General features: G+C 39.5%; 1 protein-coding gene across 1 annotated transcript; it reads left to right on the plus strand.

Moving 5' to 3' along the window:
* Positions 1-9,264: 9,264 nt before the first annotated feature.
* LOC122277597 lies at positions 9,265-12,357 on the plus strand. Its single transcript, XM_043087656.1, has 6 exons — positions 9,265-9,654; positions 10,047-10,134; positions 10,570-10,733; positions 11,132-11,192; positions 11,291-11,339; positions 12,042-12,357. Exons 1-5 carry the CDS (start codon positions 9,517-9,519, stop codon positions 11,305-11,307), a joined length of 468 nt encoding a protein of 155 aa, XP_042943590.1. The 5' UTR covers positions 9,265-9,516; the 3' UTR covers positions 11,308-11,339; positions 12,042-12,357.
* The last annotated feature ends 1,886 nt before the right edge of the window (positions 12,358-14,243 follow it).

Here is a 14,243-nt window from a genome sequence, read left to right on the forward strand (position 1 = left end):
TAAAAAGATTAAAAGAATTAATACTTTTTAAAAAAACTTTTTTTTTTTTTGAGGGAAAACGTCACGTTTTCATTCATAACAATAAGTGTCGAATACAAAAGGGGATAACATCTACCGTAGTAATGCTATCACTGATGCTTAAAGCATCTTGACACAAAGCGTGAGCCACTGAATTACAAGTCCTCTTTACATGGCTCGCTGTCCACACGGTAAAGGAATCCAAGGTTACTTTTGTAGCTTTGATCAGCACATCTGCATAAGAGTCCGCTACTCCCTTGGAATTTAGACAGTTGACTACCTGCAGGGAGTCACCCTCCATGATCACATCCCGCCAGCCCATAGACTTGAGGAAGAGAGCTGCTTGGTGAGCAGCATAAGCCTCGGCTAGAAAGGGGTCGGGGTAGAGAGAATGGTTCATTCTCATTGTGGCTAGAACCCTTCCTTCCCAGTTCCTGACTACTGCCCCCACACCAACCTTACAACTTGCTTTATCTAAGCCTGCGTCCCAGTTAAGTTTCAGCTTCCCTTGTGGTGGAGCCTCCCACGTTAGGAGAACACTAGATGTGGAGGAGCACTGTCTGGCAGGTTGATGTGCTTGATCAAGGTCTACCATGAGAATTTTGACACTTTGGTTGATTGAACTTGGGTGGGAGAGAGTATTGCTAAAGACAGCTTCGTTCCTTCTCTTCCAAATCTTCCAGGCCGTGAGCCCAAACTCCACCAACTCTTCCTCATCAAAGGTTTTAAGGCACTCTTCTAGTAGAGACTTGAATGAGTGGCAGGGGAAACTAGCCTTTTGGATCCTTCTATTGCACTGGCACCACACATCCTGGGCAGAGGGACATTCCCATAGGGCATGCAATGCTGTCTCGGGGTGGATCCTGCAAATGGAACAGGAATCCTCATCAACAACTCTTTTTTGTAGAAGTCTGGCCCTGGTGGGGATGGCTTCCAGGCAGGCCCTCCAAAGGAAGTTCTTGGTTGCCATTGGGACACCGAGTTGCCAAATAGATGACCAAACCGTGTCTTCTTCCACAGCCCTAGAGGACTGGTCTTGCTTCTGCTTCTCCAATTCCAACAACAAGAAAAATGCTGACTTGACAGTGAAAGCCCCGGTACTAGTGCCTCTCCACAGCAATTTATCAGGAGTCGGGCATGGGCTTAGGGGAATCCCTTTGACACATTCAGCTTCTGTACTATCTAAGACAGCCTCAACCAGTGGATAGTTCCATTGGTTAGTGGTCTTGTCAATAAGCATGGCCACCTTGGTGTCTGAGGGCAGGAACCTGATTGAGCTTTGTGGCTTATAAGATGTCGGTTGAGGAAGCCACTTGTCATTCCATAATTCTATAGATTGTCCATCCCCGACACGCCACACAAGCCCTTCCTTCAGGAGAGATCTAGCAGAGATGAAACTCTGCCAAAGGAAGGAGGAGTTGCTTCCCTTTTTCACATCCAGGAAGGTACTACACTTGAAATACTTTTCCTTGAGAACCCTGGCAGCAAGAGAGCTAGGAGATAAGATGATCCGCCACCCTTGCTTAGCAAGGAGGGCTCTATTGAAGAACTCAAAATCCCTCATACCCAGGCCTCCTGACCTTTTAGACTTAATCATCTGTTTCCATGAGACCCAGTGGATTTTATGTTCTTTTTCCTGTTGGCCCCACCAGAATCCTCTAACTTGCTTGCTTAACTCGCTGAGAAGCTGCCTTGGGAGCTTGAAAATGCCCATGTTGTAGGTTGGGATAGCCTGGATGATAGCCTTAATTAAGGTTTCCTTGCCTGCCTGAGAAAGTAGCTTGGTCTTCCAGCTGTTGAGTTTTGTTTGGACTCTGTCCAAAATTCCTTTGAAGGACTGGTATCTGCCCCTGCCTACTAGTGTTGGTAGTCCCAGGTACTTCTCATAGGAGCTGGTTCCCCGAATTCCAGCAACACTTGTAACAATTTCCTTGGTCTGTTCTCTGGTGTTTGAGCTGAAGAAGATGGATGTCTTGTCTTTGTTAAGCCTCTGGCCAGAGGCTCTCTCATAGGATGCCAAAAGAGAGTGCAATTGACTCCACTCAATTGAGTTAGCCTTACAAAACAGTAGGGAGTCATCTGCAAAAAACAAATGGTTAATGTGCAGGTGGTTTTTCCTGATTGGTAGGCCAGTGATCAGGTGTGTTTTTTCAGCATGGTTCAGCAGGCAGCTTAGAGCTTCCGAGCATAAGATAAACAAGTAGGGTGAGATGGGGTCACCTTGCCTTAAGCCTCTGGTAGGCCGGAAAGAAGGTTGAGGCTCCCCATTCACAATGAGAGAGTAAGACACTGATGAGACACATTTCATCACCAACTCGATCCATTTAACTGGAAACCCCATCTTTAGCATGACAGATCTCAGAAAAGCCCACTCTATTCTGTCATATGCTTTGCTCATGTCGAGTTTTAAAGCCATATACCCCTCCCTTCCCTTTAATCTAGCCTTCATGGTGTGTAAAGCCTCGAAAGCTACAATGATATTGTCTGTTATGAGCCTTCCAGGTACAAAAGCTATCTGAGTAGGGGATATGATGGCGGGGAGGATTTTCTTAAGCCTATTAGCCAAGGTTTTTGCAATGATCTTGTAAAGAACATTGCATAAACTAATTGGTCTGAAATCTGTTACCAGGCTGGGGTTGTGCTTCTTTGGAATGAGAGCTATCAGAGTCTCATTAAGGGTGTTGTTCCACTTGCCTCCATTTAGGACCTCAAGAGATGCCTTAGTGACACTGCAACCCACTATGTCCCAGTATTTCTGGAAAAACAAGGCAGGGAAACCATCAGGCCCAGGGGATCCGAGTGGATTCATGCTAAAAACTGCCTCTTTAACTTCAACTTCTGTAAAGATTGCAGAGAGGGAGGTAAACATGTCATCTGTAATGATCTTTTGTAGGGGATTTAGGCAGTCATCAATGCCTGAAGGATGAGATGATGTGAACAAGTCTGTGAAAAACTCGAGCAAGGTTTGGCAAATGGCTTGAGGATCCTGAGTTGAGAGGCCTGATTTAGTTTGAATCCTGAGTATGGAATTAGTCCTTCTCCTTTGACTCGAACACTGGTGGAAGAATTTTGTGTTTCTGTCGCCATCTTTAAGCCATGCTTGCTTTGCTCTTTGCTGCCACTTGAGGTTCTCAGCATCCATTATGCAATTGATGCTTTGTTTAACCTCCTTGATCTCCTCAGACAACTCTCCCTGGTTCCTCTCCTGTAAAAGCTTGAGTAATTTAGTTTTGTTTTTCAATGCTTTCCTTTGATCCCTTTGCTTATTTCTGCTCCACATCTTGAGTTTTCCTTGGCATTGGTTGAGATCTTGCAGAGTTCTATGGAGTATGCTAGTGCCATTGGAGAGTCGCCATACCTGTTTAATTATATCCTCACACTCCACTTCCTTGGTCCAGGCTGATTCAAATCTGAACACCCTTCTCTTTTTTCCCAAGCTATTTGAGTCTGTTGTTTGCACTAGAAGTGTCTTGTGGTCTGATTGAGTACAGTCTAAATGTGACACTGTATGGTTTGTAAACAGTTTGATCCAGAAGTTGTTACCACAGGCCTTGTCCAGCCGCTCCTTTGTGAATTGATCTCCCTCCCTATTGTTCGACCATGTGAACTTGTCTCCATGGAAGCCAAGGTCATACAACTTGCAAAAAGACAAAGAATTCCTAAACTGGACCATCTGTCTGTATGGTTTGTTTGCAGCACCCACCTTTTCACTTTGGTGAGTGATTTCGCTAAAATCCCCTAAGCATAGCCAAGGCAAGTTTCCAGTTGGTTTAAGGCCTCTCAAAAGGTGCCAGCTCTCCGACCTTTTAGCTGAGTTTGGGTGGCCATAAAATCCTGTGAGTTGCCACTGTGTGTTGTCAATGGGGGATGTTATGAGAGCTGAAATGTGCCAAGTGGTATAATTAATCACCTCCACCTTGGCTGAGTCTTTCCATAAGAGTGCTAACCCTCCACTTTTCCCCTTACTATTAACAGAGAAACAATTTTCAAATCCCAACGCAAGCTTGATTCTGTCCAACCTGGCACTGTTACACTTAGTCTCTGTGAGGAAGACTAAATGGGGTTGCTTTGTTTTCACCAAGAGGTGAAGCTCCTGAACTGTACGAGGGTTCCCAAGCCCTCTACAGTTCCAGCTCAGGCAAGTCATTGTGTTTGGTGGGGCTGCTGGGCAGCCTCCACCTTGCATGCTTGGGTATTGCCTGAATCAAAAGGGGCTTGAGTTTTTTGTTTTTTACACAATCCATCTGCTCTGGTACTAATTCTTTGTCTTAGGGATCTCTTTGTATTGTTATGGGGGGGAGGCTGCTGTATTATGTTTGTGACATCCGTGAGTGGGGTTGGCAAAGCCCTTGCCTTCCTCTTCCAAGTTTTTCCTTTTACTGGTCTGTTAGAGGAGTTTTCTAAATTTTCATAGCAGGACTCAGTGAAAGGGACTCCATCATTTTCCTTACGTATGGAAGTTGGGCCAGAGGCCTTTGTAGCCAGCATTACAGCATCATAACTAGAAGCCAAAAGGTGTGGGAACAAAACCTGAGAGTGAAGCATAGTAGGGTTCTGTGAGAGCCTTTCCTGCCACGATACTGGCCCTTCATGCACAGGGGAAACCTCGTGTCCTTTATCACGTGCGGGGTTGTCCGTGACTGAGGTCCTTTGGTCCTCCTTGGTTAAGTTTCCTTCGGTATGGCCAAGTTTGACTTCCAGTGCTACTGTTGATTCTGCCAGGTTAGGTGACTCACTCCCTGGCTTTGACGTGGACACACCACAGTAGCCACTGTAGTCATCTCCTTCCTCTTGGCTCCCACTCCGTGTTGAACCACTGGGTTCCTGCTCCTTGAGACCACCATACCTTTTGTTGTGCTGAAACTTCGAGGGAAGGTGGGTTGCACGAAGCCATTGGCCATACTGATCAGAGGTGTGGCTATCTGCTCCTCTTTCTTGGCAGCTGCCTTGCTCATGTACGAAACGGCCACACTTAAAACACAGCATAGGGAGACGTTCATATTTGAATGAGAGCCAGGACTGTTTGCTACCAGACTTGAGAAAACGACCCCTAACCAGTGCCTTGGTTACATTGACTTTAGCCTTAAGTCTCAAGTAGCCCCCCCAACCGTATCCCTCTGTGTTAGTTTCCACCTCGAGGACTCTCCCAATGACAGAGCCCACCAATATTCCCATTTCTTTACTCATTCCTGCGAATGGGAGGTTATGAACCTGGATCCAGAAAGGTTCCGAATCAAAGTGGACTTCTGATAGGGATAAAAGCCCTTCGAATTCTTTCATGCAAACCAAGTGACGGTCAAAAGACCATGGACGGCCCTGTAAAACTTTTTCCTTATCTAAAAGGAGCTGGAATTCTATCAGATATACGTTCGTTGCCAAGTCTTTAAACGTGAGCCACCCCTCTGTGTTCCATATCTTGGACATGGTCGATCTGAAGGCTTCCCTATTTGCTGCTCGATCGTTGAAAATCTTTGCTAAGAGACAGAGCTCACCTTTTGCGTTGGATGACAGAACTGCTTCTTCCGGAAGAACTATTTCTTGTTGTTCTTCCTCAGTTAACTTCAGAGATTTCCACCTAGCTGTGATGTCTTCTGCCATTGCGAGGAGAGAAACGAACTAAAAAACCACACTCTACAGACAACGTCTTAGAGAAAACTCAGCTCTGTCCTGAGGACAAGCATGAGACAAAGCACCTCACCCTGCCGAGAGGAGAGGACCCCGGATTTGGCAAGTTGAGTTTGTGCTGTTTTAAAAAAAAACTCTTACACCATACTACTATATTACTTTCATATTATTATGTAAGATGTAATATATTTATTATCATTAGATGATTTTTTATTAAATAATTCTTTATCATTTAATGATAATAAATATATCACATTTTATATAATGTGATGATCAAAATAGAATGAGAATGTGATGTATAATATTACTTGTATTTTGTTACGTAGATAGCTAGCAGTACTGCATATAGGGTGTCAATTAAGAGGGTTGGAAATAGATGTATTGTTTTCTTTAACCTAGTCTGCTGTTTCGACCCTTTAAGTCGATACACCTCCGGTTTGTCTAGTAATGGAGAATTAATACGATGAAGTAATCATTTGATGTTAGGCATATAAATCTTCTCTTATCCTTGAAAACCTAATAAAATAAACAGTCAGATAACTAGATAGGGTCAAAACTAGGACTATGTTTGTAAATACATCTTATCAAGTTGATCATGGATTAACAGAAATCTGGAAAAGGCGGCCATTTATTTATTTATTTATTATTTTTGTCAAGACTGAGTTAGTGTTCAACTGTACTAAGATTGTGTTAGTGTGCAATGTCTTGTTTTAGCGTTCGACAGAACACTAACCAATCTTGATGAAAAAAAAAGAAGGCAAAACTTTGAGCAAAAACACCTCTATATCTAATTAGAAAAAATCTATTTATTATTAATTTTTTTATCATCTTATGATGTAGTATTAGATGATAGGTTTATAAGTAAAATATAATAAATAGTCTTTAATTATTTAATATCACATTATAAAATAATGAGAATTTAAATGATGAGAAGTATTACTCATCTAATAAGTAATTATAACGGATGTTGTACTAAGATTGAGTTAGTGTTTGGCGTATCTTATGACAAGATCGAAAAGAATGCATTGGACGGATGATCAAGTAACGAGAAAGAGTACCGAAGTACTTGTAAAGATGATAAGCCACATGGAAATTAATGCTGTGTTGTGATCCATGATCTCCAATTGCATGGAAAACCATATCCAAACTCAGTAAATAGATCACTATATACACTTATTGAAAGTTTAGTACTTTACACGAGAAAGGATGACCATCTTCTAAATCCAAGAATTCCTCAATGATGTACAAGTTTTATAATCGCAAAGTGCAAAAAAAAAACAGTACTAAAAGTTCCATCATCATTATAATCGCAAGCCTTTTGATGACTTGTATGTATGCTATATATATATATATATAAGTCTTGAAGGGAAATTGGTCCGACAAGATAAAATGATAATGTCATAAGGTCAGGCCCCTACTGTTTTAATTTGTTTTTCAGACAGCCTTCACCGTCTCAAACAGAGCCGAAAGAAGCTGAGTAAGGAAAAGTGAAAGAAAGATGAGAAATGGCCAGTGTAGTCCTCTACAGCTCCTCCCAAACTCTCCAGGAAATTAAACATTTTCTGAAATAATGTTCTCCTTTAGTTTAGAATTTATCATCGCTATCTCGATTGATCACATTATACATTTTAGGTAATTTTATTAGCTAGTCAAAAAATTAATATTTATTTTTAGATAATAAATTTGGATAATTAATTTTAAGAGGAAAAATAATATTTCATTTTAGAAGAAGTTTTTCCCTCACTCTGCATATTTCTCCACGTTCTCTTGTTAGAAACCAAATGATCTATTGCCTTCCGTCCACCATTACTTTCTACATAACGTACCAAAGGATTCCCACTAATAATCGCTCTATATATATAACACAACCCACCACGCCTTAATCCCATTAGTGTGTGAGATCTATATATGTATGTATCAGTACCTTAGGCGCACGTGAGACTAATACATATTCTTTTAGATGATCTACCTCCATTCATCCCCTATTTGAGGGCTCAATCTCAATCCCACGCTTCTCTTCACAAAAGTGAGTTTAGTCTTAACTTTTGTCGAATGTGGACTTTTGCTAAATCTATCTTATTTAAGGGAGTGAAAATCTCTTACGATTGTTTTAACTTGTTTTTTCCTATTTTTGAAAATTATAGCAAATGATTAAGAGAAACTATTTCACTTTGACTGATATATCAAGTGAGAGAGATAAACCTATAAAATTGGTTTATAGCATTTATTACTAAGGCCAAGGTGGGGGTTGGGCACCCACACTTGGCCTACCTAGGCAAGTGCCATCTACTAAGGGTGGGCATTCTAGTTGCATCAAGCCGACGAATAAGCGGGTGCCAGCCTAACCTCCTAGAAAGAGTTGGGGCTACTATAGGATTGAGCACTGCCCTTGCCTGGATTTCACTCGTCCACCCAGATTTCGTATATATATATATATAGAAAAAATTAAATTAAATGATTTCATTTTATTTAAGGTAAAACATTCTCTACCCCTCTCTCTGCCGAATCCACTATTCTCGCCTCTTTGTCTTCCTCTCAATCTCCTATCTATCTCACTCTCTCACCTCTTACCCTCTCATCATCATTGCTAACGACTCTCTCTCACCTCTTGATCTCTTGCTCCTTGGTCTCCTCTCTGTCTCACACTCTCTCAATCTCTTGTCCACTAGAGGTGAGACGTGTATGGGCCAATTTGCCCTCCTGTTTGGTTGGAGGGGCCGCCTACCCACGTATAGCAGGGTCAAGTGGAGGGGCCAAAATTTGGTCTCTACCTAGGCGGGTGCGGGGTTTGGGAGGGTTAGCTACCCCCTCGTATAGGGTGGGTAGTAGCCCTATTTATTGTTATAGGGTCATACAATATTTAATATTTCAAGCAAAAGTAAATGAAGAATAAATATTGTGCGATTTAATTTATTTCTATCTCATCTACTTGATACTTCTTAGTTTCCTTAAGGACTTTAAAAAATATTAATTCGTATAAGAGATAAATATAAAATGATATTGATTACTATTGGTATAAATGCTTAATCTAAGATTGCATTCACTATTAAAAAAAATGATATTTTACGATTAATTTATAGAGACGAAAAGACTATTAACAATTAAAATAAAAAACGTCAGAAATGAGATTTCAAAGGAAAGCACTGTCCTAACCACGAGGCAAAGGTTCAAGGGTCGCTTTTATCGACTGGGATACTCAGGCTTCAGCCACTAACTAACAGTCAAATAGTCAATAGAGTGGGACATGTTTCAAATGGAGGACCGATTGTCCAAGTGGCGCAAACCTATCACTCCACCACACTAATTTGAATAACAACAGAAGAAAATCAAAGGCTGAGAAATAAGAAAGAAAGAAGAAAAAAATAAAATAAAATGAAAAGACGGTTTTGCTTATATAAAAATACGGAGTGTATTTGAAAAAACTTAAATTATTGATATATTAAAGATTATAAAATTTAAAAAAAATCGATAAAATGAATTTTATAATTAAAAATATAAATAAAATTATAAATACGTATAACATTACTTTTGTTTATATTATGTTTCTTTTATAATAATAATAATAATAATAACTGACCAGGAGAGCCGACTTTTTTGGGGCCTATAAATAGGTGAGCGACGGTTTCGTATTTTTTACTGCCATCTATCTTTCACGTTCTTTTTGTTCTGTTCGCTTCGTCTCATTTCTTTCCCTTTTCTTTTTGCTGTTTGGCTACCGGGAAATAGTTTTTGCCGTTTCTCTTATTTTCCAGTTTTTTCTCTCGGTTGATGCTTTGTTGAATTTATATTTGTTTAACATACACTACATATATATTGCATTTAAACACCGACTACTTGTTGAGAATTTTCACAGAGGTTTTAGAGAGGGAGAGAATGGAAGGGAGGAAGCAAGTGTCGTCGTCGTCGTCGTCTTATTCTTCTTCTTCGTTGACCTCTAAGCTTTTCGGGTCCAAAGAGTCGTCGTTGTCATCCACGGGGATTTTTGGATCACTACTTGAGCCACCGTCCAAGGTATTGCCCGCCTCTGTTCTCGGTCGTTTGTTTGTGCTGTTTTATTTTTCCGAGAATGTCGTACAAAATCTGTGATGTATTTCATTCGGTTGTTCAATTCATTTTGGACTTCTCTATTCTTGTTCGGCATACTAGTATTCTGCATTTTACTTGTGTTGATGTGAATTCAAAGGAATTCAAAAGGTGTGGTTTATTCGAGGGAAAACAGGGTTGCCGCATGAACTTTCGCTGAATGGTTAAATTCTGTATTTTCTGTGTGTTATTTCACTTTTTTTCTTTTAAGTTTTTACAAGTTGTAGAGATGAATTTTTGGTTAATGAATCCTTGATGAAAAGGAATTTTTTTTTTTTTTTTTTTTTTTTTTAAACATTCATCTTTTTGGCCTTGATCAGGTCCTAGGCAGGGAATCACTGCACTCTGAGCTGACTGAGAGAAAGCACGATTCAAAGAATGAGTCATGGCAGGCAAAGCCTGGAGCAGGTCAATATAAAATTGTGCCTATCTAAGTTTCCTGGATTTTGTTTTTGTTTACTATCAGATTGATACTTAAAAGTAATGGGCTTTTTTTTGGTTCCTTTTATATGTAAAGAATATAAATGAAAATCTGTGTATGCTTGAGATAAATATGCAGATGCTTGACACGACCTTCGATTCCAGTTCCTTTCATTTAAAAGATATCTGTTTATATTATTCTTTTCACAAATATATGTATACATAAAACTTACTACTTTTCTCTGCTTTATACACAAAGAAACATAAACAAAGGAACATTATTTATATGAAAAAAAATGTTTTCTCCCAAGCTGCTGATTTCTCATTTATTTTGCGGTAGCTTTGATTATATTAATTGGTTTAGACAGGAAAATAAAATTGTTTCCAGATACTCCCTGATTTTATATTTTTCTGTCACTGCAGATGAGATCTCGAAAAGCAGTGACAGCGAAAGCCAGTGCATGCCAAATAGAGACATGAGTTCCATTTATCAGGAGCAAAGAGTACAGCCATGTCATCTCAGCTCATCAATCTATTATGGTGGCCAAGACATCTATTCTCATCCCCAGAGTACCCAGAGCTCTTTGGTGAGTGTACATCTTATGTGCTTGGAAAAGAAAAGTGTACATTTTACACTTGAGCACGTTTCTTGAAGAGCTATCCACAGACTTAAAGCAATCATAAAAGCATGAGTAATTTTGTGAAAATTGTATATTGGACTTACACGAAGGTAGCCCATGAATATGAAGGATCTTTATAACAATCTTAGTTTCATTTTGCCGTGGAAGTGTTTGGTCCATTGAGTTGATAGGCTATGCCCCACTTTGGAGTTTGGAAATTGTCAACTTCATATGATTTCCTCTTTACTCAGCATGCTCTGTCCCTCAGCTTTGTAGGCCACAGGCGAAGCTTTAATGCTTCATTGATATTTTTTCAGCTTGATCATTTATTTTTCTGAAATATCTTAATATTTGTGAATTTTTAGTATAAGAAAGATGGGGGAGAGGATGATTCAGGGAGTGCTTCAAGAGGAAACTGGTGGCAAGGTATGACATTATATATTCCATACAGCAGCATTTGCTAGGCATTAATGGTTTAAACTGGACTAACATTCCCTTTTTGCCTTTAAATACTCTATCTGCAGGGTCTCTCTATTATTAAGAGCCCACTTGCCTATGCATATATTCACCAAGGTATTTTTTATTTGGTACATCTTTGTATTTAATATTTAAAACGTGTCTGAAATGTGAGTCTGCTCTATCTTTACAGGCATTTTTATAGCTTTCACCTTTGGACTTTATAGACTCTGAATATAAGAGATTGTTTGTATAATAAAATTTTTTTAGTTGCCCTCATGGATGTTCTCAAGGGTTTATTCCAACACTTTGAATTGCTTGTTGTCGGCCGAGAAAAAAAAAGAAAAAAAGAAACGCTGGTTGTGTTTTTTAATTTTAAGAAGAATTTGGCAGAAATTAGTTGCTAAAACTAGAAATGTCGTTTGGACTTCTGCTGGTTTGTTCAAAGTTACAAACCTATAATGACCGGCTGGTCGAACATATCCCAAAGAAGTTGTAAAAAGTTAAAAACTCATTATACATGCTCTTTGGATTGTTCTATATATTTTGTGCTCGTGTCTTTTGATTTCTCATTCACTTGGGATATTGAATTTGTTTTCTGATCCACCAACCCACGCCCAACCAAACAAATACAATTAATGAAACATTTTGAAGATGTGGAAGCATACTACATGTATCTATGGCCTAATATTTCTTCTCGAGAAATTTCTAATTTTCCTATTTCAAGACTAGGTTGCCAATAATTTTTGTGCGTCCTACATTTTCCACTAATCTAAAACTGATTTGTTCGAATTGTTTCTGTGACCATATACTTTGTAGGTATTAGGTACATGAGGTAGCAGCTTAAACCTACCTTTTCTTATGTGGAAGATAGACGATATTATTCAGATCGTTGCCACCGCTGATTATTGCTTCTTCCAGCTAAACAACGGAATCTTTTTATGAACCTACAGGTGTATGCAACTTATATTTTATTTATAGGACAAAAGAAAAATAAATGGTATTGATCTTTCTAATATAAAGGATATTTGCTTTTGGAAGACTTCATTTTCTATCGGGTACTTCAATATGGTTGAAACTTCGAAGATGTAGTGTCAGTTATCCTTAATATATGGCTGAACTTCTTTCTTGGTTCTTTCTGGCCTTATTTTGGAACTTTTAAGTGGAAGGATTGTCTCTGTGGTCGAGATTTTCACAAGTTCAGATGATAGGGTCATCTCCATCTGTTGACATTTAATTCCCAAAGCATCTTGAAAATTTAGATGGGATGTTTTCATAAATCTCTATGTTTTCTTTTCCAGAACATATACCATTTTCACCTCTCCAGTGCCCTACTTCTTGGACTGATAGGATGGTGAGATATTTCAACACTAGCCTTCTTTAAACCCAAGAGAGATGCTACTTCTCATCTTGAGTTTTCACCTTTCAAATGGTTTTTCATTTAAGTCGTTGAGTTATAAACCACTTACAGAGATAATGATAAAATCTATGATGAGGAGTAACAATATTCGAACAGGTCAAACAACCGATTCGAAATGCCTTAAGCAGTCAAAAACCATTTAGTTTATGACGCTCTATGCAACTACTTTTTCCTCCCCCTCAGTTTGTGATTTCGTTACCACGCACTGCTAAACGTTAAATCACCCTTCAATGGTGTGGCCCGTGAGCACAATTATCTCTCAATCTGTTCAATAGTTTTGTCTCTGGACTGTCCTTTTTTCTTCCTTATCTAAGCCTTAAGGCTTTTTGGATTCGAGGTTATTCCCTATCCAGCATCTGACCCACCCATATTAATTAAAGCAGTCCTTATCATCTATCTGACGGGGGACTGTGCTTTTCGGTGGTCGTTAAGTCCTGTTGGTTTAAGAGACTTTAGTTTGCAACCACACTTAGGTAAAGTTGGAAGTGATATTGATGTTACGATCAATCTGTCTCCAATGGGCCTTACTGTAATGTTATTTCAATTTCTGCCACTTGATCTTTGTACACAGGGTATAGGTCCACCAAAGTTGATTTCTAGCTACTTTTTCAGTTGGTAATTTCAAACCTAGAACTGAGAGAGAGCATTCTAAAAGCAATAAACATTAGATAATCATTTGAAACTCCAACTCTCAAACTGAACATACGTACAATATTATTGGATTTCGAGGCATGTACAAGGTGCTGGCTTTCTTTTATTGCCCAAATATATAAAGCCAGAGAAACAGTTACCAGTTTTTTCAGTACCCTTGTGCCCCAATCCATGGTTTTCGGCGTCTTATGTTCTATCGATCAATGCAGTGTGTAAGCTGCATTAATGTTAGCAACAATGATTTTTGGAAGCAACAAAAAAAACAGAGAGAAAAGTAATGCTGGGGATGGTGATGGCAACCTCAGGCTTGATTCCCCAGCTTTTGGCAGTGTCGGAATGCATCACAGCACAGACAACTTGAGTTTTGGCCTTTTCTCTTCACCTTGAGGCAGCAACTGTCAGTGACAGCTGCTGTCTCGTATTGTGCCGCTCGCTGTTGCACAAGGAGCAAGCTTGAATGCCTCATTGTCTGGACTAGATTTCCCACATGCGCTTGCCCCTATCAACCCTTTCAACCCCAGCAAGGCTATAACAATCACAAGTAATCCCAGAAGGCATTTATAATCTTTATCATTAATGTTTGAGTTTCCATTCCAGTATCTCAGATTGCAGAAACCCTTTCCCACAATACAGGTTTTAGACTGCAACTGGACCCAAAAAAACAGTGTTCCTTCCATTGCCCACTTCAGTCCTAAAAGATATTGCACCAAATCCCTCAAAATCTACTGGTGATCTGGGCATCATCTAGTCGATCTCTTTGGATGCAGCCATTAGTGATAGTGGATTACAATATAATTCAGCCACCATACGTATCCAATAAAAGCTAAAACTCCATTACCGACCATCACGAACATAGATGGCTTGCGGTTTCCACCCATTTCTGGAAGAAAATTATAGGGTCTGCTTTTAAACTTTTGACTGTAAAATGGTGTGATTGAATTAAAATGAAA

Source organism: Carya illinoinensis, chromosome 9 (assembly GCF_018687715.1).
Source record: "Carya illinoinensis cultivar Pawnee chromosome 9, C.illinoinensisPawnee_v1, whole genome shotgun sequence".
Lineage (NCBI taxonomy): Eukaryota > Viridiplantae > Streptophyta > Magnoliopsida > Fagales > Juglandaceae > Carya > Carya illinoinensis.